Source organism: Leopardus geoffroyi, chromosome C1, assembly GCF_018350155.1.
Source record: "Leopardus geoffroyi isolate Oge1 chromosome C1, O.geoffroyi_Oge1_pat1.0, whole genome shotgun sequence".
Taxonomy (NCBI): Eukaryota; Metazoa; Chordata; class Mammalia; order Carnivora; family Felidae; genus Leopardus; species Leopardus geoffroyi.
Window position 1 is genome coordinate 77937822 of NC_059328.1, and position 23352 is coordinate 77961173.

The following is a 23352-nucleotide window of genomic DNA, read 5'->3' on the forward strand; positions in this document are numbered from 1 at the left end:
TCAAACAAATTACGTACATCTAAACTTCATGACATGACAAGTTAACCTAAAGATACTGTGTTCTATTCCAGTAGTAGTGTTTGCATTTGTGTTGATGCATTCGCTTGTCTGATACTGTATGTGGATGTTTTGACCCTAATTTTCACTTTTGCTTTCATCCATAAAACTGGATTTGTGTATTAAGCTTTTTCTCCATATAGTATTCCTGTTTCCTAGAGTACTGCATCCTTTTTAAGCTGTTCCATATCTAAATATTTTAAAACTTGCATCCCATTTACTCAAAATCACTAGTGATGCTGAAATGTAATAGAAATTTGGTTCCCAAACTATCAGTGCCACCTTAAATTTAAGACTCTTAACAAGAACCATATGATCCTCTCAATAGATGCAGAGAAAACATTTGACAAAATACAGCATCTTTTCTTGATAAAAACCATCAAGAAAGTAGGGATAGAAGGAGTATACCTCGAGATCATAAAAGCCATATATGAATGACCCAATGCTAATATCATCCTCAATTGGGAAAAACTAAAAGCTTTCCCCTAAGGTCAGGAACAAGATAGGGATGTCCACTCTCACCACTGTTATTCAACATAGTATTGGAAGTCTTAGTCTCTGCAATCAGAAAACACAAATAAAAGGCATCCAAGTCAGCCAGGAGGAGGTCAAATTTTCACTCTTCACAGATGACATGATACTCTATGGAAAACCCAAAAGATTCCACCAAAACCCTGCTAGAACTGATCCATGAATTCAGCAAAGTCGCAGGATATAAAATCAACGCACAGAAATCAGTTGCATTCGTATACACCAACAATGAAGCGATAGAAAGAGAAATCAAGGAATCGATCCCATTTAGAGTTGTACCAAAACCCATAAAATACTAGGAATAAATCCAACCAAAGAGATAAAAAATCTATACACTGAAAACTATAGAAAGCTTATGAAAGAAATTGAAGAAGTCACAAAAAAATGGAAAAAGATTCCATGCTCCTGGATAGGAAGAACAAATATTGTTAAAATGTCAATACTACCCAAAGCAGTCTACATATTCAGTGCAATCCCTATCAAACCAGCATTTTTCACAGAGCTAGAACAAATAATCCTAAAATTTTTATGGAACCAGAAAAGGCCCCAAATAGCCAAAGCGATCTTGAAAAAGAAAATCAAAGCAGGAGGCATCACAATCCCAGACTCCAGACTTCAAGCTATACTACAAAGCTGTAATCATCAAGACAGTATGGTACTGGCACAAGAACAGACACTCAGATCAATTGAACAGAATAGAGAACCCAGAAATGGACCCACAAATGTATGGCCAACTAATCTTTGACAAAGCAGGAAAGAATATTCAATGGAATAAAGACAGCCTCTTTAGCAAATGGTGCTGGGATAATTAGACGGCAACATGAAGAAGAATGAAACTAGACCACTTTCTTACACCATTCACAAAAATAAACTCAAAATGGATGAAAGACCTCAATGTAAGACAGGAAGCCATCAAAATCCTCAAGGAGAAAGCAGACAAAAACCTCTTTGATCTTGGGCACAGCAACTTCTTACTCAACACATCTCTGGAGGCAAGGGAAACAAAAGCAAACATGAACTACTGGGACCTCATCAAAATAAAAAGCTTCTGCACAGCAAAGGAAACAATCAGCAAAACTAAAAGGCAACCGAGAGAATGGGAGAAGATATTTGCAAATGACATATCAGATAAAGGGTTAGTATCCAAAATCTATAAAGAACTTAACAAACTCAACACCCAAGAAACAAATAATGCAGTGAAGAAATGGGCAAAAGACATGAATAGACACTTCTCCAAGGAAGACATCCAGATGGCCAACCAACACATGAAAAAATGCTCAACATCACTCATCATCAGGGAAATACAAATCAAAACCACAATGAGACACCACCTTACCCCTGCCAGAATGGCTAGCATTAACAACTGAGGCAACAACAGATGTTGGCGAGGACACGGAGAAAGAGGATCTTTTTGCATTGTTGGTGGCAGTGCAAGCTGGTGCAGCCACTCTGGAAAACAGTATGGAGGCTCCTCAAAAAACTAAAAATAGAACTACCTACGACCCAGCAATTGCACTACTAGGCATTTATCCATGGGATACAGGTATGCTGTTTCGAAGGGACACATGCATCCCATGTTTATAGCAGTACTATCAACAATAGCCAAAGTATGGTAAGAGCCCAAATGTCCATCGGTGGATGAATGGATAAAGAAGATGTGGCATATATATATATATATATATATATATATATATATATATGTATACATATATATGTATGTATATATATATATATACACACACACACACACACACACACACATACACACACAATGGAGTATTACTCGGCAATCAAAAAGAATGAAATCTTGCCATTTGCAACTACGTGGATGGAACTGGAGGGTATTATGCTAAGTGAAATTAGAGAAAGACAAAAATGATATGACTTCACTCCTATGAGGACTTTAAGAGACAAAACAGATGAACATAAGGGAAGGGAAATAAAAATAATATGAAAACAGGGAGGGGGACAAAACATAAGAGACTCATAAATATGGAGAATAAACTGAGGGTTACTGGAGGGGTTGTGGGAGGGGGGATGGGCTAAATGGGTAAGGGGCATTAAGGAATCTACTCCTGAAATCATTGTTGCACTATATGTTAACTAATTTGGATGTAAATTTTAAAAAATTAAAAATAAAATCAAAAATAAATAAAATAATAAAAATAAAATAAAAAATTTAAGACTCTTAATATGAATTTTTTTTAAAAAATCAGAACTAATGGTATTCTGAAAGTGCCATTGGAAACTTCATTTTAACAATGTCAAGTGTATTTTTACATTTAACATATTAAAATGAAGTTCAGTAATTTTCCTGACATACCTAACTCGAAGTCAGTGTTCTCTGCTTTAGGCTTTTTATCAGTAGTGAGTAAAGCAAGTGGAAGACTTCCAAGCAGGTAGTTAAGATTTAAAACTGAAAGAAAAAAAAAGGGGCGGCTGGATGGCTCAGTCATTTAAGTGACCAACTCTTGATTTTGGCTCAGGTCAGGCTCAGGTCACCCTGGGATTCTGCTGAGGGTGGAGCCTGTTTGGGAGTCTTTCTCTCCCTGCCTCTTTGTCCCTCCCAGCTTGCGCCCATGCACACATACTCTCAGAATAAATTTGAAAAAAAGATTTAAAAACTAAATTAGCTCTGCAGTGTCATTTTATCACTTATAGTTAATTGAAAACAATCACATCAAGTCAAATCATGTACTTTGCACAGCCATGAATATATTTTAACTTATTTGTGAGGTAGAAATTTTAATTGCTAAAACCTTTCTGTATTAGTAGGATTGGTTGGATTGTAATCCTCTATTACTCATAAAGGCTACCTGGGTTATTTTTAGAAGTTACATGTTACATTCTAACATGACTTGTTAGAATTTAAAATATGAGCCGCTGCACTATTTTGTAAACTTAATTTAGAAGCAATAAATACTGTTTAGTAAATACTAAGAGTACTGTGTCACTGTCTTCTCTAAGGTAGCCTGAATTGTTGACCATGTTGTAATCTTATATATTTTCTAGCCTGGAGATGACATTGTTCTTATGGCACAAGCTCTAGAGAAGTTGTTTAGGCAGAAATTATCTCAGATGCCACAAGAAGAACAAATTATAGGTGGTAAGGAAAGAATAAAGAAAGGTAAGACAGAAAAGTTTTGTTTTTTTCTTTCTCTGTGTTTTATATTATATGAATGTGTACATGTGCATGTATAAATATAATGACTAGAACTAAATAAATCCCTCAAAGGAGATAGGCAATCCGAAGTCCTTCTATATCCTATTTATTGGTATAAGGTGTCCATTTAAACAGTAAGGCAAACTTTGAAAACAAGGATGGCTATCATACAAGATTAGAGAGGATTGTCTTGATTATGGCCTTGGAGTCTGAGATTTCCTATAGCTCAGTGCCATTCACATAGTAAGCACCCCATAAATTTATTAGTATTTTCAGTGGATCTTGTATCTGTGCTATACTAATAAGAGGGCAAAAATTTTCAATGTTCCTTGTACCAAAGATCCCATAGCTAAGAAAGAAATGTTACTGTTGTGTCTGAGGATTCTCCTATCTTTTAATTCAAAACATACAAACAAACAAACTTTGGAGGGAAATATTTTACAGCTAATAATCATAATATTTAAGTATGGAGTTACAAAACTAATCTTAGGTATTCAGTTGGATTTATGGTAGAGGTTAACCAAAGTTGTCATAGATGAAATGTTGGTTTATTTTTAGATCACTGCAGGTGTACATTTTGGCTAAGTTTCTTAATCACCATTCCATGTTAGTTTCTTCATGTATAATATCAGGAAAATATTTAGCTTTTGTGTTTGTAAAGTATATAGTTAAGTGGCTGGGATATAGGAGACTTATACCACTATAAGATTGTTTTAATTGATAATAATGTGTGCTTTTTTCCTTGTTGATAGATCTTTAAGATGGGTCATGACTTAAAGCTTTACCCAATCCTGTGAGATACTCGCTGTTTATTAAAGTTATTATTTGATTCTCACCTTTGGAAAGGTTGTTCTTAAGTCTGACAGTAAATGGCCTAGGGTTCTGCAGGAGTATATCAGTATACCATTTTGGGGCGCCTGGGTGGCGCAGTCGGTTAAGCGTCCGACTTCAGCCAGGTCACGATCTCGCGGTCCGTGAGTTCGAGCCCCGCGTCGGGCTCTGGGCTGATGGCTCAGAGCCTGGATCCTGTTTCGGATTCTGTGTCTCCCTCTCTCTCTCTGCCCCTCCCCCGTTCATGCTGTGTCTCTCTCTGTCCCAAAAAAAATAAATAAACGTTGAAAAAATAAATAAATAAATAAATAAATAAATAAATAAATAAATAAATAAATAAATTGTTAAAGCAAAGTGATAATTATTGCTGACAAATTATCAAGCATGGTAAAAATTATTTATCTTTAGAATGCTTCCCTTAAAAAAATATTTAATACTTTCTTGGTGGTTAAGTTGTAGCTACTTGTTTCAGATGCTCAGATTATTGCTAAAAGCATAAGATTCCGACAGACAAAAGTTCTTTGACTTTGTTTTTCTGTCATTATTTATTTGGATGTTTGTCACTTAAAATGCACATATTGTGATGGTTACAAAGATGTATAACCAACCTAACTCTCAGCTTCAATTTACATTTTAGTTAGAAATAAAACTTTAAAAAAAATAAGACATGCATTATAATAGATGTCAGATGAAATTACACATAGTATGTGCTATAGTCCAAAAGAGTAAGAAATTCACACTGGCAAAGCTGAGGAAGGCTTTAGGGGTGATAGAAGCTGAGTTTGGTCTTGAAGGATTGGTAGAATTTCCAAATAACTTTTTTTAGGAGTTTTCTACTGCCAGAGTCATGTCATTTTTATGCACAGTGGTAGGGAAATTGTCATATGACAGCCAAATAATGTAGTTATGTGTTGATACATTATGGCAAAGAAGAAATTTAAATTTAGTACATTAAACTGAATTGATGAAATACTTGAGTAACTTTTAGGTGCCACCACACTGGTCAGCATTCTTGAGATATATCAAACAAAACAAAAACTTATGCCATCTTGGAGTTTACATCGTAGTAGGAAAAGAGAGGCAAACAAACATGATGGGTTCAGAGTGGGCCTCATTAAGAAGTTAAGATTTGAACAAAGAAGAACATTCCAGGCAGGGGGATCAGCTAGAGCAAAGGTCTATAAAAGGATCCTTTCCCTCTCTGTCGCTTTGGGCCATTGCCTTCATGAGCTGGATCAGTCTTCATGTGACAATATTTAAGTAATATTTTTCTGTTCTCATTTTACTTGATCTTAATCAGTATTTGCTTTAGAAGACTACTGTCTCTTTCTTGAAATACCTTTATTCTTTGTGCACACTCTAGTTGTGTGAGCTTACTTACCATTCTGTAGTCCTCTTGGCATTATCATTCTTTTCTAAATACTGAAAACAAACTTTTTTTTTGAGAGGGAGAGAGCAGGGGAGGGGCAGAGAGAGAAGGAGAAAGAGAATCTCAAGCAGGCTTTGCACTCTTAGTGCATGGGGCTCGGCATGGAGCTCAAACTCACGAACCATGAGATCATGTCCTGAGCTGAAATCAAGAGTCAGACGCTTAACTGACTGAACCACCCTGGTGCCCCTATTCTTTTCTATTCGATTTCTAAAGTATTGGGGTTTTCTTTTCAGGGCTTGATATTAGGTATCCTTTTTCTAAATTCCATCTGTATGCTATTAATCCTCAAATCTATATCTCTAACACAGTCCTCCCTGAGAAACCAATTATTGTCTTCAAGTCACTGGACATTTCCACTTGGATGTCTTATACACATCTCTCATTTACCTTGCTTATAGTTAAACACTGAACTTCTTAGGTTATTCTGTATAACAGAAAATGGTACTAATAAACAGTTATTCAAGCCAGAATAGTAGAAGTTGTTCTTGATTCCTTCCTTCTTTGATTCTTTCTCCCCTTCTGTTCATTAGTAATCATTTGAATTCAATCCTAAGATTGTTTTTGCAATAATACTAACTTGGGCTACAATCTTCTTAGCCCCTGTGATCTCGATTGTTCTGTGTTCTCTACACAATAGCAAAAGTAGTCTTTTATTTTTATTTATTTTTAAGTTTATTTATTTTGGGAGAGAGAGCATGAGCAGGGGAGGAGTAGAGAGGAGGGGAGAGAGAATCATAAACAGGCTCCACCATCAACACAGAGTCTGATGTGGGGCTTGAACCCATGAGCCACGAGATCATGACCTGAGCTGAAACCAAGAGTCGGACGCTTGACTGATTGAGCCACCCAGGTGCCCTGCAAAGGCAGTCTTTTAAAAATAAACTATACATCAAAAAATAAAAATACATCATTAACCTGCTTAAAACCTCCTCTATAGCTTCTCATATTAAAATGAAGTCTGAATTCCTACCGTGGCCTTTTGGGATTAAATCTTTGCCCATTTCTCTATTCTTATCCTGAACTACTTTCATCTCACTCATTGAAGTTTTCCCTACTGATTGTCTTGGAACACAGTTTTACTGCCACCCCATTCTCTGGCTGGCTACTTCTTTCCAGTAACATCTGAATTGATACCTCTTCAAAGAGACTTCTTTGGCTATCTTCTTTATAGTAGGTCTCTGTCTTTTGTCAGTACTCCCATTTATTTCCTTTCTAGTGCTTAGCATCAATTGTAATCAATTTGATTACTTTTTTTTTTTCTATTTCTTATACTAGACAATATGGTCAACAAGGACAGAAACTGTCTATCTTGTTCATTATTGTGCCTGAGCACCTAGAATGGTGGCCTGATACATAATAAGCATATGATAAATATCCATTGAGTCCTCTTATGTCCCAAGTACTATATTAGGCACAAGGGATATTGTAGAGATCAGAACAAAGTTCCTTTCCCCTCACAGAGCTTTTTGTATTTGTTGAGGAAATTGGTAACATTAAGTAAATATAAGTATTTCTCATTATACTTATCTGTTTAGCTCCTGAGTTCAAAGAGCCACAGTTGGAATATCAAAAGATAGGAGGTTATCTCAGTCTCTTTGGTTCCTAAGTTTTAGTTAGTGAGTAATGAGAAATAAGAGATTTAGGAATACCAGCCCTGTCTTAAAATATATTCAAAAATATTTGGTTCCTGAGTTTGTTAAGAATTTGGAGGGTCAGGAATATCTATATATTCTATGTCAAATGTGATAAGGGCGAAGAAAAAAGAAGAGAACAAGAAAGTGGTGGGAGTGGAAGGAGAAAGTTGTTCTATATAGGGTGGCTTGAGAAGGTAACATTTCAGCAAAGGCATGAAGGGAATGTTGGAGTGAGCTGATGAGGCTATCTCCTTACAGGCAGAGCAAATTGTCTGCTTATGCTTACCAAATTTGAGGACAGTAGGCCAGTAGGCTAAGTGAAATTAGTGAAGGGGTGGAGTGATAGGAAGTGCGGTTGGAAGGAGGGCAGAGGTGGGGACGCGGGGGAGGAGCATAGGTAGAGAGATGACACAGGTCCTTACAAGGCATTGTAGGGACTTTGGCTTTTATTTGAAAAGAAAAGATTAGAAGTCATTGGGCATTGAGCAGAAGTGTCATGATCTTATTTGAATTTAAAATATCACTTCGAGGGCTATTTTGAGAACAGACTACAGGATGTAAAAGCAGAAGAAAGAAGGGCTCATAGGATACTACTGTAGAAATCCAGTTAAGAATTGATGCCTGGGACCAGGGTGATTACCACTTGTAATTGTAATCAGATTCTGGATAAGAAGATAGAGCCAAAAGAGTTTGCTGATGGATGGGGATATTGGGTTTGAACGACCGTGGAGTCAAAGATGACTCCAAGGTTTATGGCCCGAGTGATTAGAAGAATGGAGTTACCGTAGCAGCCCTCTTGGTGTAGTGGGAAGCACATTAGTCTCGTAGTCTGAAGAATGGAGTTACCTGGATACAAGGATGGACTTTTGAAATAATAGATTTCAGAGCGATGTGATCCAAATGTCTTAAGTGTTGGTGTTCTCTGGGAACATACAAGGCAGAAGACCATACACAGTGGTTCCTTCGGCAGAGTCATCTGAAGGATATATTGATAAGAAGATTATGTTCATATCTATTGTTTTGTGTTAACCAGTGATGGGCTCTGTCATAGTTTTAAGGTTCTTGGATATTTATGCAGAGCATTCTGGAGACATCACATAGTATTATGTAGTTTGTCTCCAGGATGTCTAAAATTTACTGAAGCTACTCACAGAGCTCTATTAGTGTAAATTTAAGCCAGACACCTTTCTGAATAAAATTGATAAGTCTTCCATTAATATCAGGTTTGAAGTCTCTAATATTATATCTAAATTGGTCTAACAAATGTTAGCAAGTACCTGTGGGAGGGTTTCAAAGGAGAATGGGAGTTTCCTGTGTTTATATTGCTAAAAAGCTGAACTAAGTGAATTAAAATAGAATACTAATAGAAAAATAGTTTTATATTTTACTCATATTTACTCTGGTTCACACTTTACTAGGGATTCAACATAATGTAGCAGTTCCTTCTGGTAAAGAAAAACAATCCCCAAAAGCACTGGACAAAGTATTTAAGCAGCAAGTGATTCCCTCTGTATTTCCTAAGACATCTATTTCTCCTTCAAACATGTCACAAGGTACTCTATTCAACACTACCTCACAAACAGTGGCCCAAGTAAGTTTACTATGACTTTAAAATGTTTCAGTGTAAGGGATTGTTGTAATGACTAAACCTTTTTTTAAGTTGATCTGAAAATTGGTCTTCAGTATACCACAGTCAATCTTTGTGTACATTTTTTAACATATCTAGAATGTGAACCAAATTTTAGAGATTTTTAGGTAGAATTTGAACTGGCTTATATATTTTTATATTAGTATCAGTTGCCCAACTACCTATTTTGTGTGTGTTATGTAACTTCTTTTGAATCATAACTTGATGGGTTGATAATTTAAAATTGTATACCGTAGCTGATTTCAGGTATTCAGAACTTGTTTTTTATAACAGTGACTTTTATTGCTTCCCATCTGTCATTGATCTCAAAGGTTTGCATAAGACCATTCTTTGGGATGTAGGAAGAAAATATTTGAGCTATTAATTTCCCTGTAGAAAAGAAATTAACTTTTACTAATATTTAATATATAGACGACATGGTACTGATAATTTTTTCCTTTTTTTTTGTTTTTTTTTTTTGTTTTTTTTTTTAACTGTAGGAGTAACCATCAAAAAAAGTTTGAAAACTGTTGCTGTGAATGTCACTTTAATTACAGTTGTTGTTATTGAATTGTTTCAGGTTACAAGGGGTGTGAAGAGGAAAGCAGATACCACGACTCCTACAACTTCAGTAGTTAAAGCAAGTGGTGAATCTTCCCCAACACTTGCAGAAAAAAAATCAGTGAAAATGCCACCTATGAAAGAAAATGTGCTGAAGACTGTTTTGCCGGATTCTCAGCAACTGTGTAAAGTCATAAAGAGTGTTGAAGTGACCGAACAATTAAGGCACTGTAGTGAGATTCTTAAAGAAATGCTTGCAAAGAAACACTTGTCCTATGCATGGCCCTTTTATAATCCTGTTGATGTTAATGCTTTGGGGCTCCATAACTACTATGATATTGTGAAAAATCCAATGGATCTTGGAACTATCAAGGTAAATGTTTTCTTAATAGGAAGAACTTCTTTTCTTAATTATAAAAGTATTCTTGTCGTTGTAAATTTTTTTTTCAAGTTAGTTAACATAGAGTGTAGTCTTGGCTTCAGGAGTAGAACCCAGTGATTCATCTCTTACATATGATATCCAGCACTCATCCTGAAAAAGTGCCCTCCTTAACGTCCATCACCCATTTAACCCACCACCCCTCTCCAGCAGCCCTTAGTTTGTTCTGTATTTGTAAGTCTCTTATAATTTGAATCCCTCAGTGTTTTTATCTTATTTTTCCTTCCCTTCCCTTATGTCTGTTGTTTCTCATATTCCACATATGAGTGAAATCATGATATCTTTCTCTGACTTAATTTCGCTTAGCATAATACCCTCCAGTGCCATCCACATTGTTGCAAATGGCAAGATTTCATTCTTTTTCGTCACTGAGTAGTATTCCAGTGTGTGTGTGTGTGTGTGTGTGTGTGTGTGTGTGTGTGTGTGAGAGAGAGAGAGAGAGAGAGAGAGAGAGAGAGAGAAAGAGAGAGAGACCGAGAGAGAAAGACCATATCTTCTTAATCCATCAGTTGATGGAATTTTGGGCTTTCTCCATAATTTGGGTATTGTTGATAGTGCTGCTATAAACATTGTGGGTGCATCTGCCCCTTTGAATCAGCATTTTTGTATCTTTTAGATGAATTCCTAGTAGTGCTATTGCTAGGTCATAGGGTAGTTCTATATTTAATTTTTTGAGGAACCTCCACAGTTTTCCAGAGTGGCTGCCCCAGTTTGTATTCCCACCAACAGTGCAAAAGGGTTCCCCTTTCTCCACATCCTCACCAATATCTGTTGTGTCCTGAGTTGTTAATTTTAACCATTCTGACTGGTGTGTGGTGCTATCGATGAGGCTGAGCATCTTTTCATGTGTCTATTAGCCATCTGGTTATCTTCTTTGGAAAAGTGTCTATTCATATCTTCTGCCCATTTCTTCACTGGATTATTTGTTTTTTGGCTGTTGAGTTTGGCAAGTTCTTTGTACAATTTGGATACTAACCCTTTATCTGATATGTCATTTGCAAATATCTTCTCCCATTCCATCAGTAGCCTTTTAGTTTTGTTGACTTTCCTTTGCTGTGCACAAGCCTTTTATCTTTATGAGGTCCCAATAGTTCATTTTTGCTTTTATTTTCCTTGCCTCTGGAGACATATCAAGCAAGAAGTTGCTGTGGGCTAGGTCAGAGAGGTTGCTGCCTGTTTTCTCCTATACGATTTTGATGGTTTCCTGTCTCACATTTAGATCTTTCATCCATTTTGAATTTACTTTTGTGTATGGTGTAAGAAAGTGGTCCAGTTTCATTCTTCTTCATGTTGCTGTCTAATTATCCCAGCACCATTTGCTAAAGAGACTGTCTTCTTTCCACTGGATACTCTTTCCTGCTTTGTTGAAGACTAGTTGGCCATATATTTGTGGGTCCATTTCTGGGTTCTCTATTCCATTGTTCCGTGTGTCTGTTTTTGTGCCGATACCATACTGTCTTGATGATTCTAGCTTTGTAATACAGGTTAAAGTGTGGGATTGTGATGCCTCCCGATTTGGTTTTCTTTTTCAACATTACTTTGGCTATTTGGGATCTTTTGTGGTTCCATACAAATTTTAGGATTGTTTGCTCTAGCTCTGTGAAGAATGTTGGGGTTATTTTGATAGGGATTGCACTGAGTGTGTAGATTGCTTTGGGTAGTATAGACCTTTTAACAATATTTGTTCTTTCTACATCACTGTCTTCCCACATTTTTCTTTATAAACAAAATGTTTAGGTGAATTTGAACACAGAATGAAGTTATTATAATTTAAGCCCTGTAAGTTTGCTTGAGAAGTATCAGAAATATTCCTAAAATATTTTATAACCCCGGCACTTGATAGAACAATTCTCCTAAAAGCTGCTTCTTGATCTTTTCATTTTCTGTTCTCATATGGGCACACGGGTTGAGAAGTCTTACACCATTTACTTCTATTCTGAGGGGTAAGTTTTAAAACCTACTAATGGCACTTTGAGAATTAATTGAGACTTTGTTTTCACATGTGAACCAAATAGTCTCTTTAAAAGTCAGAGGAATTGTTTTGGATGTGCCTTGTAAGTACCGTCTTTAAATTTTTTTTTTTATGTTTACTTATTCTTGAGACAGAGACAGAGCGTGAACAGGGGAGGGGCAGAGAGAGAGGGAAACACAGAATCTGAAACAGGCTCCAGGCTCTGAGCTGTCAGCACAGAGCCCGACATGGGGCTCAAACCCACGAACTGTGAGATCATGACCTAAGCCAAAGTCGGACGCCCGACTGAGCCACCCAGGCACCCAGTACCGTTTTTAAATATACACAAAAGCTAGGTTTTTATGGAATTGACATATCTGAACTCCTCCTCTGACTTCTTGGTTTTATTTTAGCTAATGTTATCCAATCCCCGGTAACTTTGGTCTTATTGGAGGGAAGGAGCAACTTTATACATGTGAGAAGAGTAAGTGTGTGTGTGTGTGTGTGTGTGTGTGTGTGTGTGTGTGTGTGTTTTGTTTTTTAGATGCAACATACGAGTGAAATGATATGGTATTTGTCTCTCTGTCTTATTTTGCTTAGCATAATACCTTGTAGGTCCATCTATGTTGTTAGAGATGGCAAGATCTCATCCTTTTTTATGGCTGTGTGTGATATATGTGTGTGTATGTGAGTGTGTGACTGTCTGTGTGACATATTCTTTATCCATTCATCTGTTGATAAACACTGAGGTTGCATCCATACCTTGACTATGTAAATAATAGTGCAATAACCAGAGATGCATATATATTTTTTGATTTAGTGTTTTTGTTTCCTTATTTGAATTATTTATATATCTCGGATATTAACTCCTTATCAGATGAATCATTTGCAAGTATCTTCTCCCATTCAGTTGGTTGCATTTTTGTTTTGTTGATGATATCCTTCATTGTGTAAAAGGTTTTTCATCTGATGTACTTTATTTTTGCTTTTGTTTCCCTTGCCTGAGGACATATCCAAAAAAATGTTGCTAAGGCCCATGTCCAAGATATTACTGCCTATGTTTTCTTCTAGGAGTTTTATGGTTTTATTTAGGTCTTTAATCCGTTTTTGAATTTTTGTGTATGGTGTACGAAAGTGGTTCAGTTTTCATTCTTCTGCATGTAATGGTCCAGTTACCTCAGTACCATTTGAAGAGAGTCTATTCCCTACTGTATATTCTTGACTCCTTTGTCATAGATTGACTATGTAAGTGTGGGTTTATTTCTGGGCTCTCTGTATCCTGCTCCACTGATTTATGGGTCTATTTTTGTGTCAATACCGCACTATTTTGATTATTATAGCTTGGTAGTATATTTTGAAATCTGGGATTGTGATTCCTCTAGCTTTGTTCTTTTTTTTTTTTTTTTTTTTTTACATTTATTTTTGAGAGAGAGATAGTGTGACAGTGTGAGGGGGGAGGGGCAGGGAGAAAGGGAGAGAGAGAATCCCAAGCAGGCTTTGCACTGTCAGCACAGAGCCCAATGCAGGGCTCGAACCCACAAAATCGTGAGATCATGACTTGAGCTGAAACCAAGAGTCTGACACTTAACCAACTGAGCCACCCAGTCTTCCCGGTCCTCTTTCTTAAGATTGCCTTGGCTATTCAAGGTCTTTGTGGTTTAGGATTGTTTGTTCTAGTTCTGTGAAAATTATGATTAGCATTTTCATCAGGATTGTATTGAATCTGTGGATTTCTTTGGGTGATATGGATATTTTAACAATATTAATTCTTCGAATTTCTGAGCATGGTTTATCTTTTCATTTGTGAAAAGACATTTCTTTCATCAGTGTCTTATAATTTTCAAAGTAAAGGTCTTTCACTCTCTTGGTGAAATTTATTTTTAGGGAATTTGTTTTTGTTTTTGCTTTTTGATGCAGTTATAAATAGGATTGTTTTCTTAATTTTTCTTTCTGCTACTTCAGTATTAGCATATAGAGGCAGTATGTTTCTGTATATTAATTTTGTATCCTGCAACTTTACTGAATTCATTTATTCTTATAGTTCTTTGGTGGAGTTTTTAGGGTTTTCTGTATATAGTATCATGTCATATACAAATAGTGAGTTTTACTTTTTCTGTACCACTTTGAGTGCCTTTTACTTTTTCTTGTCTAGTTACTGTGGTTAGGATTTTCAGTACTATATTGAGTAAAAGTGGTGAGAATGGACATTCTTGTCTTCGTGGTCTTAAATGGAAAGCTTTAAGTTTTTCACATTGAGTATGGTGTTAACTGGGTTTTTCATATATGGTCTTTATTATGTTGAGGTATGTTCTCTTTAAGCCCACTTTGTTGAGAGTTTTATCATGAAAAGATGTTGAAGTTTGTCAATTTTTTTCTGCATTTATTGAGATGGCCATATGGTTTTTATCCTTCATTTTGTTCACATGTTGTATAAGATTATTGAATCATCCTTGAATTCCTGGAGTAAATCCCATTTGCTCATGGTGAATGAATTTTGCTAATCTTTCGTTAAGGATTTTTGCATCTATATTCATCAGGGATATTGACCTGTAATTTTTGTTTGTTTGTTTTTGTTTTTGTCTTTCATTTATTTCAGCTTTGATCTTTATTATTTCCTTCCTTTTGCCAATTCTGTTCAATTTTTTATGTCTTTTCATTTTTAGGAGAATTTTAATAAAAACCTTTCATTTAGATGTTCAGGGTTCATTTAAGGAATTTATCTTTTCACCACTTTCCTAGGATCAAACTTGTCTATCCAAGATTACCTGGAAATGCACTGTTTTCCTGCTTTTGTGATTTTGTTTCTGCTTTTTGTTTTTGTTTTTGTTTTTACTTGGAATGTCCTCCTTCCTTATCTCTGCTTGTCAAAATTCATTGGATATTTTCAAAGTCAAAAAATACCAAAACAAATATAGCAGAATTTTTACATATGTCAAATTTGGAGGGTGGGTATCTGTTTCTGGTATTGTCTATATTCTTCTGTTATTTGAACTATTTCGTAATGTAGGTGCTCAAATAATTTTTGAACTATGCTGTTTGTGAATCCTGTAATTTTTCCTTAATTTAGGGAAAAATGGACAACCAAGAATATAAAGATGCATATGAATTTGCGGCAGATGTTAGATTAATGTTCATGAATTGCTACAAGTACAATCCTCCAGAGCATGAAGTAGTGACAATGGCAAGAACACTCCAGGTAAGTTGATAGGTGTGCTCTGAAAGTGAATTTCTTCTTTTTTTTTTAAATTTTTTTTTAACATGAAATTTATTGTCAAATTGGTTTCCATACAACACACAGTGCTCATCCCAACAGGTGCCCTCCTCAGTACCCATCACCCACTGTCCCCTCCCTCCCACCCCCATCAACTCTCAGTTTGTTCTCAGTTTTTAAGTCTCTTATGGTTTGGCTCCCTCCCTCTCTAACCTTTATTTATTCCTTCCCCTCCCCCATGGTCTTCTGTTAAGTTTCTCAGGATCCACATAAGAGTGAAAACATATGGTATCTGTCTTTCTCTGTATGACTTATTTCACTTAGCATAACACTCTCCAATTCCATCCACGTTGCTAGAAAAGGCCATATTTCATTCTTTCTCATTGCCATGTAGTATTCCATTGTGTATATAAACCACAATTTCCTTATCCATTAGTCAGTTGATGGACATTTAGGCTCTTCCCATAATTTGGCTATTGTTGAAAGTGATGCTCTAAACATTGGGGTACAAGTGCCCCTATGCATCAGCACTCCTGTATCCCTTGGGTAAATTCCTAGCAGTGCTATTGCTGGGTTATAGCGTAGATCCATTTTTAATTTTTTGAGGAACCTCCACACTTTTTGCCAGAGTGGCTGTACCAGTTTGCATTCCCACCAACAGTGCAAGAGGGTTCCCGTTTCTCCACATCCTCACCAGTATCTATAGTCTCCTGATTTGTTCACTTTGGCCACTCTGACTGGCGTGAGGTGGTATCTCAGTGTGGTTTTGATTTGTATTTCCCTGATGAGGAGCGACATTGAGCGTCTTTTGTTTGTCCAGAGCATCCAGGAGCGACTGGATTATTTGTTTTTCGGGGGTTGAGTTTGGGGAATTCTTTATAGATTTTGTATACTAGCCCTTTGTCCAATATGACATTTGCAGATATCTTTTCCCATTCCGTTGGTTGCCTTTTAGTTTGTTGATTATTTCCTTTGCAGTGCAGAAGCTTTTTATCTTCATGAGGTCCCAATAGTTCATTTTTGTTTTTAATTCCCTTGCCTTTGGGGATGTGTCAAGTAAATAATTGCTGCAGCTGAGGTCAGAGAGGTTTTTTCCTGCTTTCTCCTCTAGGGTTTTGATGGTTTCCTGTCTCACATTCACGTCCTTTATCCATTTTGAATTTATTTTTGTGAATAGTATAAGAAAGTGGTCTAGTTTCATTCTTCTGCATGTTGCCTTCTAGTTCTCCCTGCACCATTTGTTAGAGACTGTCTTTTTTCCATTGGATATTCTTTCCTGCTTTGTCAAAGATTAGTTGGCCATACTTTTGTGGGTCTAATTCTGGAGTCTCTATTCTATTCCATTGGTCTATGTGTCTGTTTTTGTGCCAATACCATGCTGTCTTGATGATTACAGCTTTGTAGTAGAGGCTAAAGTCTGGGATTGTGGTGCCTCCCGCTTTGGTCTTCTTCAATATTACTTTGTTTATTCGTGGTCTTTTGTGGTTCCATACAAATTTTAGGATTGCTTGTTGTAGCTTCAAGAAGAATGCTGGTGCAATTTTGATTGGGATTGCATTGAATGTGTAGATAGTTTTGTGTAGTATTGACATTTTAACAATATTTATTCTTCCAATCAATGAGCACAGAATGTTTTTCCATTTCTATATATCGTCTTCAATTTCCTTCATAAGCTTTCTAAAATGTTCAGCATACAGATCTTTTACATCTTTGGTTAGGTTTATTCCTAGGTATTTTATGATTCTTGGTGCAATTGTGAATGGGATCAGTTTCTTTGTCTTTTTTGCTTCATTATTAGTGTATAATAATGTATACATTATTAGTGTATAAGAATACATTATTAGTGTATAAGAATGATTTCTGTACATTGATTTTGTATCCTGTGACTTTGCTGAGTTCAGGTATGTTCTAGCAGACTTTTGGTGGAGTCTGTTGGGTTTTCCATGTATAATATCACATCACCTGCAAAATGTGAAAGCTTGACTTCAGTTTTGCCAATTTGGTGCCTTTGATTTCCTTTTGTTGTCTGATTGCTGATGCTAGAACTTCCAACACTATGTTAAACAACAGTTGTGAGAGTGGACATCCCTGTCGTGTTCCTGATCTCAGGGGGGAAACTCTCAGTTTTTCCCCATTGAGGATGATATTAGCTGTGGGCTTTTCATGAATGGCTTTTATGATGTTTAAGTATTTTCCTTCTATCCCAACTTCCTCGAGGGTTTTTATTAAGAAAGGATGCTGAATTTTGTCAAATGCTTTTTCTGCATCGATTGACAGGATCGTATGGTTCTTTTCTTTTCTTTTATTAATGTGATGTATCACATTGATTTGCGAATGTTGAACCAGCCCTGCAGCCCAGGAATGAATCCCACTTGATCATGGTGAATAATTCTTTTTATATGCTGTTGAATTCAATTTGCTAGTGTCTTGTTGAGAATTTTTGCATCCATATTCATCAGGGATATTGGCCTGTAGTTCTCTTTTTTTGCTGGGTCTCTGTCTGGTTTGGGAATCAAAGTAATGCTGGCTTCATAGAATGAGTCTGGAAGTTTTCCTTCCCTTTCTATTTTTTGGAACAGCTTGAGAAGGATAAGTATTACCTCTGCTTTAAATGTCTGGTAGAATTCCCCAGGGAAGCCATCTGGTCTTGGACTCTTATTTGTTGGGAGGTTTTTGATAACTGATTCAGTTTCTTTGCTGGTTATGGGTCTGTTCAAATTTTCTATTTCTTCCTGTTTGAGATTTGGAAGTGTGTTGGTGCTTAGGAATTTGTCCATTTCTTCCAGGTTGTCCAGTTTGTTGGCATATCATTTTTCATAGTATTCCTTGATAATTGCTTGTATTTCTGAGGGAATGGTTGTAATAATTCCATTTTCATTGATGATTTTATCTATTTGGGTCCTTCCCCTTTTCTTTTTGAGAAGCCTGGCTAGAGGTTTATCAATTTTGTTTATTTTTTCAAAAACCAATTCTTGATTTCATTGATCTGCTGTACTGTTTTTTTTAGATTCTATATTGTTTATTTCTGCTCTGATCTTTATTATTTCTCTTCTTCTGCTGGGTTTAGGGTGTCTTTGCTGTTCTGCTTCTAGTTCCTTTAGGTGTGCTGTTAGATTTTGTATTTGGGATTTTTCTTGTTTCTTGAGATTGGCCTGGATTGCAATGTATTTTCCTTCGCTGCATCCCATAGCATTTGGATTGTTGTATTTTCATTTTCATTTGTTTCCATATATTGTTAAGTTTCTTCTCTAATTGCCTGGTTGACCCATTCATTCTTTAGTAGGGTGTTCTTTAAGCTCCATGCTTTTGGAGGTTTTCCAGACTTTTTCCTGTGGTTGATTTCAAGTTTCATAGCATTGTGGTCTGCAAGTGTGCATGGTATGATCTCAATTCTTTTATACTTATGAAGGGCTGTTTTGTGACCCAGTATGTGATCTATCTTGGAGAATGTTCCATGTGCACTTGAGAAGAAAGTATATTCTGTTGCTTTGGGATGCAGAGTTCTAAATATATCTGTCAAGTCCATCTGATCCAACGTATCATTCAGGGTCCTTGTTTTTTTATTGATCCTGTGTCTAGATGATCTATCCATTGTTGTAAGTGGAGTATTAAAGTCCCCTGGAGTTACCACATTCTCATCAATAAGGTAGCTTATGTTTGTGATTGTTTTATATATTTGGGGGCTCCCGTAATCGGCTCAGAGACATTTATATTTGTTAGCTCTTCCTGATGGATAGACCCTGTGATTATTATATAATGCCCTTCTTCATCTCTTGTTACAGCCTTTAATTTAAAGTCTAGTTTGCCTGATATACGTATGGCTACTCCAGCTTTCTTTTGACTTCCAGTAGCATGATACATAGTTCTCCATCCCCTCGCTTTCAATCTGAAGGTGTCCTCAGGTCTAAAATGAGTCTCTTGTAGACAGAAAATAGATGGGTCTTGTTTTTTTATCCATTCTGATACCCTATGTCTTGGTTGGAGCATTTAGTCCACTTACATTCAGTGTTATTTTGAAAGATATGGGTTTAGAGTCATTGTGATGTCTGTCGGTTTCATGCTTATAGTGATGTCTCTGGTACTTTGTGGTCCTTGCAACATTTCACTCACGGAATCCCCCTTAGGATCTCCAGTAGGACTGGTTTAGTGGTGATGAATTCCTTCAGTTTTTGTTTGTTTGGGAAGACCTTTATCTCTCCTTCTATTCTGAATGACAGACTTGCTGGATAAAGGATTCTTGGCTGCATATTTTTTCTGTTTATCATATTGAAGATTTCCTGCCATTCCTTTCTGGCCTGCCAAATTTCAGTAGATAGGTCTGCCACTAGGCTTATGGGTCTCCCTTTATAAGTTAGAGCCTGTTTATCCCTAGCTGCTTTCAGAATTCCCTCTTTATCCTTGTATTTTTCCAGTTTCACTATGATATGTCTTGCAGAAGATCGATTCAAGTTACGTCTAAAGGGAGTTCTCGTGCCTCTTGGATTTTGATGCCTGTTTCCTTCCCCAGATCAGGGAAGTTATCAGCTATGATTTGTTCAAGTACACCTTCAGCCCCTTTCTCTGTCTCTTCTGGAATTCCTGTGATACGGATATTGTTTCGTTTGACTGCATCACTTAGTTCTGTAATTCTCCCCTCATACTCCTGAATTTTTTTTATCTTTTTCTCAGCTTCCTCTTTTTCCATAATTTTATCGTCTAATTCACATATTCTCTCTTCTGCTTCTTCAGTCCATGACATGGCCACCTCCATTTTATTTTGTACCTCATTTATAGCATTTTTTAGCTCCTCGTGACTATTTCTTAGTCCCTTGATCTCTGTAGCAATAGATTCTCTGCTATCCTCTATGCTTTTTTCAAGCCTAGTGATTAATGTTATCACTATTAGTCTAAATTCTTGTTCCATTACATTGCCTAAATCATTTTTGATCAGTTTGTTAGCTGTCACTACTTCCTGTAGTTTCTTTTGAGGCGAGTTCTTCTGTTTCATCATTTTGGGTAGTTCCTGGGGTGGCGCCAAACTGCAGGGCACTTCCCCTGTGCTGTCTGGAGTAACTTGTGTTGGTGGGCAGGGCCATAGTCAGACCCGATGTCTGTCCCCAGCCCACCGCTGGGGCCACAGTCAGACTGGTGTGTATCTTATCTTCCCCTCTCCCAGGGGCAGGACTCACTGTGGAGTGGTGTGGCCCCTGTCTGGTCTGCTTGCACACTGCCAGGCACAGTTGTGGTGCTGCTTTGATGGGATCTGGCGTATTAGCCAGGGTGGATCCGCAAGGTGCACAGGGGCAGGAGTGGCAGGCTCGGCTTACTTTGCTATAGGTGGTCCCCTGCAGGAGAGGCCCTGCAGCACCGGGAGGGAGGCAGACCCATCGGAGGGATGGATCTGCAGAAGCACAGCATTGGGTGTTTGCGGTGCAAGCAAGTTCTGTGACGGGATCTGGTTCCCTTTGGGATTTTGGCTGGGGGATGGGCGAGGGAGATGGCGCTGGCGAGTGCCTTTGTTCCCCGCCAAGCTGAGCTCTGTTCTCCGGAGCTCAACAACTCTCCCTCCCGTTGTCCTCTAGCCCTCCCGCTCTAGGAGCAAAGCTGGCTGTCAGAACACACTCCGTCCGGCCTCTCCGCTTTGTAAGCCAGACTCAGGGGCTCTGCCTTGCCGGGTGGGCCGGCTGCCGCTTCACCGCCCCGGCTCCCTCCCGCCAGTCCATGTAGCGCGCACCGCCTCTCCACCCTTCCGACCCTCTTCCGTGGGCCTCTCGTCTATGCTTGGCTCCGGAGAGTCCGTTCTGCTAGTCTTCTGGCAGTTTTCTGGGTTATTTAGGCAGATGTGGGTGGAATCTAAGTGATCAGCAGGACAAGGTGAGCCCAGCATCCTCCTACACTGCCATCTTCCATGTTCCTGAAAGTGAGTTTCTCCTGAACAGTTTGGAAATTTTTGAACCATAACTTAAAAGACAAAGAACACCCTACTTCCCAAAATAAAGCACAATTTATTAAAGTGTAGAGATTGTTTGTTTGTTTTTGAGGTATAGCATACATTAGCACATCTTTTTATGAAGCTGCTGTGCACATAGAAGATATTGGAGAAATATTAGCGAAGAGGGGATAGTAGATAACTGAGATAGGATTGACTGGAGCCCATGTCTCCCTGAAGGGAAAGCTCGAGGACTGTTGAGGCTGACCCAGTGGGAGGTAGTGGAATGATGGATCGAAACATGGGGCAGGAGATCCTTGAAAGAACATTCTCTACACAATTTGAGAGGTCTGTCTTAGAAGAGACCTAGAAGAGAAGAGAAAAGTTGCTAAGGTTAGCAAGCAAGGAAGCACGAATCTTACATTTCTTCTTTGGTAAATTAACATTGTGTAAGTTTAAGGTATACAACATAATGACTTGATGTATATATTATATAACGATTACCACAAGGAAAAATAGAATTATCAAAATGTGACACTTTTGTTAAAAGGTGTTATTGCTGCATTAAATTGGAAATACAGAAAATGTTTATAGTCTAATTTTCCATTATAGGATGTCTTTGAAATGCATTTTGCAAAGATCCCAGATGAACCTGTTGAGAGTATGCCTGTATGCTACATCAAAACAGATACCACAGAAGTCCATGATAGAGAAAGCAGAAGTGAAGCTTCCTCTGAAGATAACTCTTCTGGTGATTCTGAAGATGAACGAGTTCAACGTCTTGCAAAACTTCAGGAGCAGGTAGTTGATTGTATTGGTAAAAGTTTTGGTATTTTTGTGAGCTCTTGATGCAGATCTATTATAAAATGCTCTTGTAGATTAAAAGCTGTTACATTTGGATCACTTAGCAACTGTGGCTTTATTTACTTATTGGCACATTTATAATGTTTAATAGTCTTTCTTACCCCAAGGTCTATATATCTTAAAATTCTGTTATTTATATTCTTAACCCCAATGAATTGATTCTCATTGAAATGATTTATATGATGTAATCCAAGATATTTTATGGATGAGATTTTAACATTGCTACCTTTTGTGATAAAAGGTTAACCTTCTCTGAACTCAAGCCTGAAAAAAACAATTAAAAAGTTAAGATTACTGGAAATTTAATTTTCATGGTCTAGTTATAGATGAATACCTAAGTTTATGGGTTGAGCACATGATAGTATTTCTAATTTAGTGTATGCCCTTCAAAATAATGAATTCGTGAAATGAAATAAGAACCTGAAGGACATGAATTTCAGGATAGTCCTGACTTTTGAGTGCCTTCATTTTTTTTCTGATGTCTTTACTTAGAGCCGTGAATGTTTAAAGAATTAAAGAATTTTTTCTTTATCAGCTGAAAGCTGTTCATCAACAGCTACAAGTTCTATCCCAAGTACCTTTCCGTAAGCTAAAGAAAAAGAATAAGTCTAAAAGGGAAAAGAAGAAAGAAAAGGTTAATAACAGAGATGAAAATCCAAGGAAAAAGTTTAAGCAAATGAAATTAAAGGAAAAGTCTAAAAGCAAGTAAGTATCTTTTATTATAAATGCCTTATTCAAATCATAATATTATCTCAAATAATTTTGATTAAATTTAATTTTTGTTTAGTCAGCCAAAGAAGAGGAAACAGCAGGTGTTGGCTCTGAAACCTGAAGATGATGCTAATGCTAAACCTATGAACTATGATGAGAAAAGGCAGTTAAGTTTGGATATAAACAAACTCCCTGGAGATAAACTTGGGCGGGTCGTTCATATAATACAATCAAGAGAGCCTTCACTGAGAAATTCCAACCCTGATGAGATAGAGATAGACTTTGAAACACTAAAAGCATCAACACTGCGAGAACTAGAAAAGTATGTTGCTGCATGTCTAAGAAAAAGACCACTAAAGCCTCATGGTATGTATTTCTGTGTAGCAGTAGAAGTCAGTCTGGTATTTGTTTTTGTTTTTGGTAATACTCTTT

General features: G+C 37.1%; 1 protein-coding gene across 6 annotated transcripts in view; it reads left to right on the plus strand.

The window, feature by feature from the left end:
* Positions 1-23352, plus strand: part of BRDT (bromodomain testis associated) — an 81334-nt gene that overhangs the window by 14576 nt on the left and 43406 nt on the right. For all 6 annotated transcript variants that reach the window (XM_045478268.1, XM_045478264.1, XM_045478269.1 and 3 more), the window contains 7 exons: positions 3601-3715; positions 9067-9239; positions 9856-10209; positions 15294-15422; positions 21958-22146; positions 22745-22914; positions 22997-23286. In XM_045478268.1, coding sequence (XP_045334224.1) covers positions 3601-3715; positions 9067-9239; positions 9856-10209; positions 15294-15422; positions 21958-22146; positions 22745-22914; positions 22997-23286 — 1420 coding nt within the window. The remainder of the gene's footprint in view (positions 1-3600; positions 3716-9066; positions 9240-9855; positions 10210-15293; positions 15423-21957; positions 22147-22744; positions 22915-22996; positions 23287-23352) is intronic.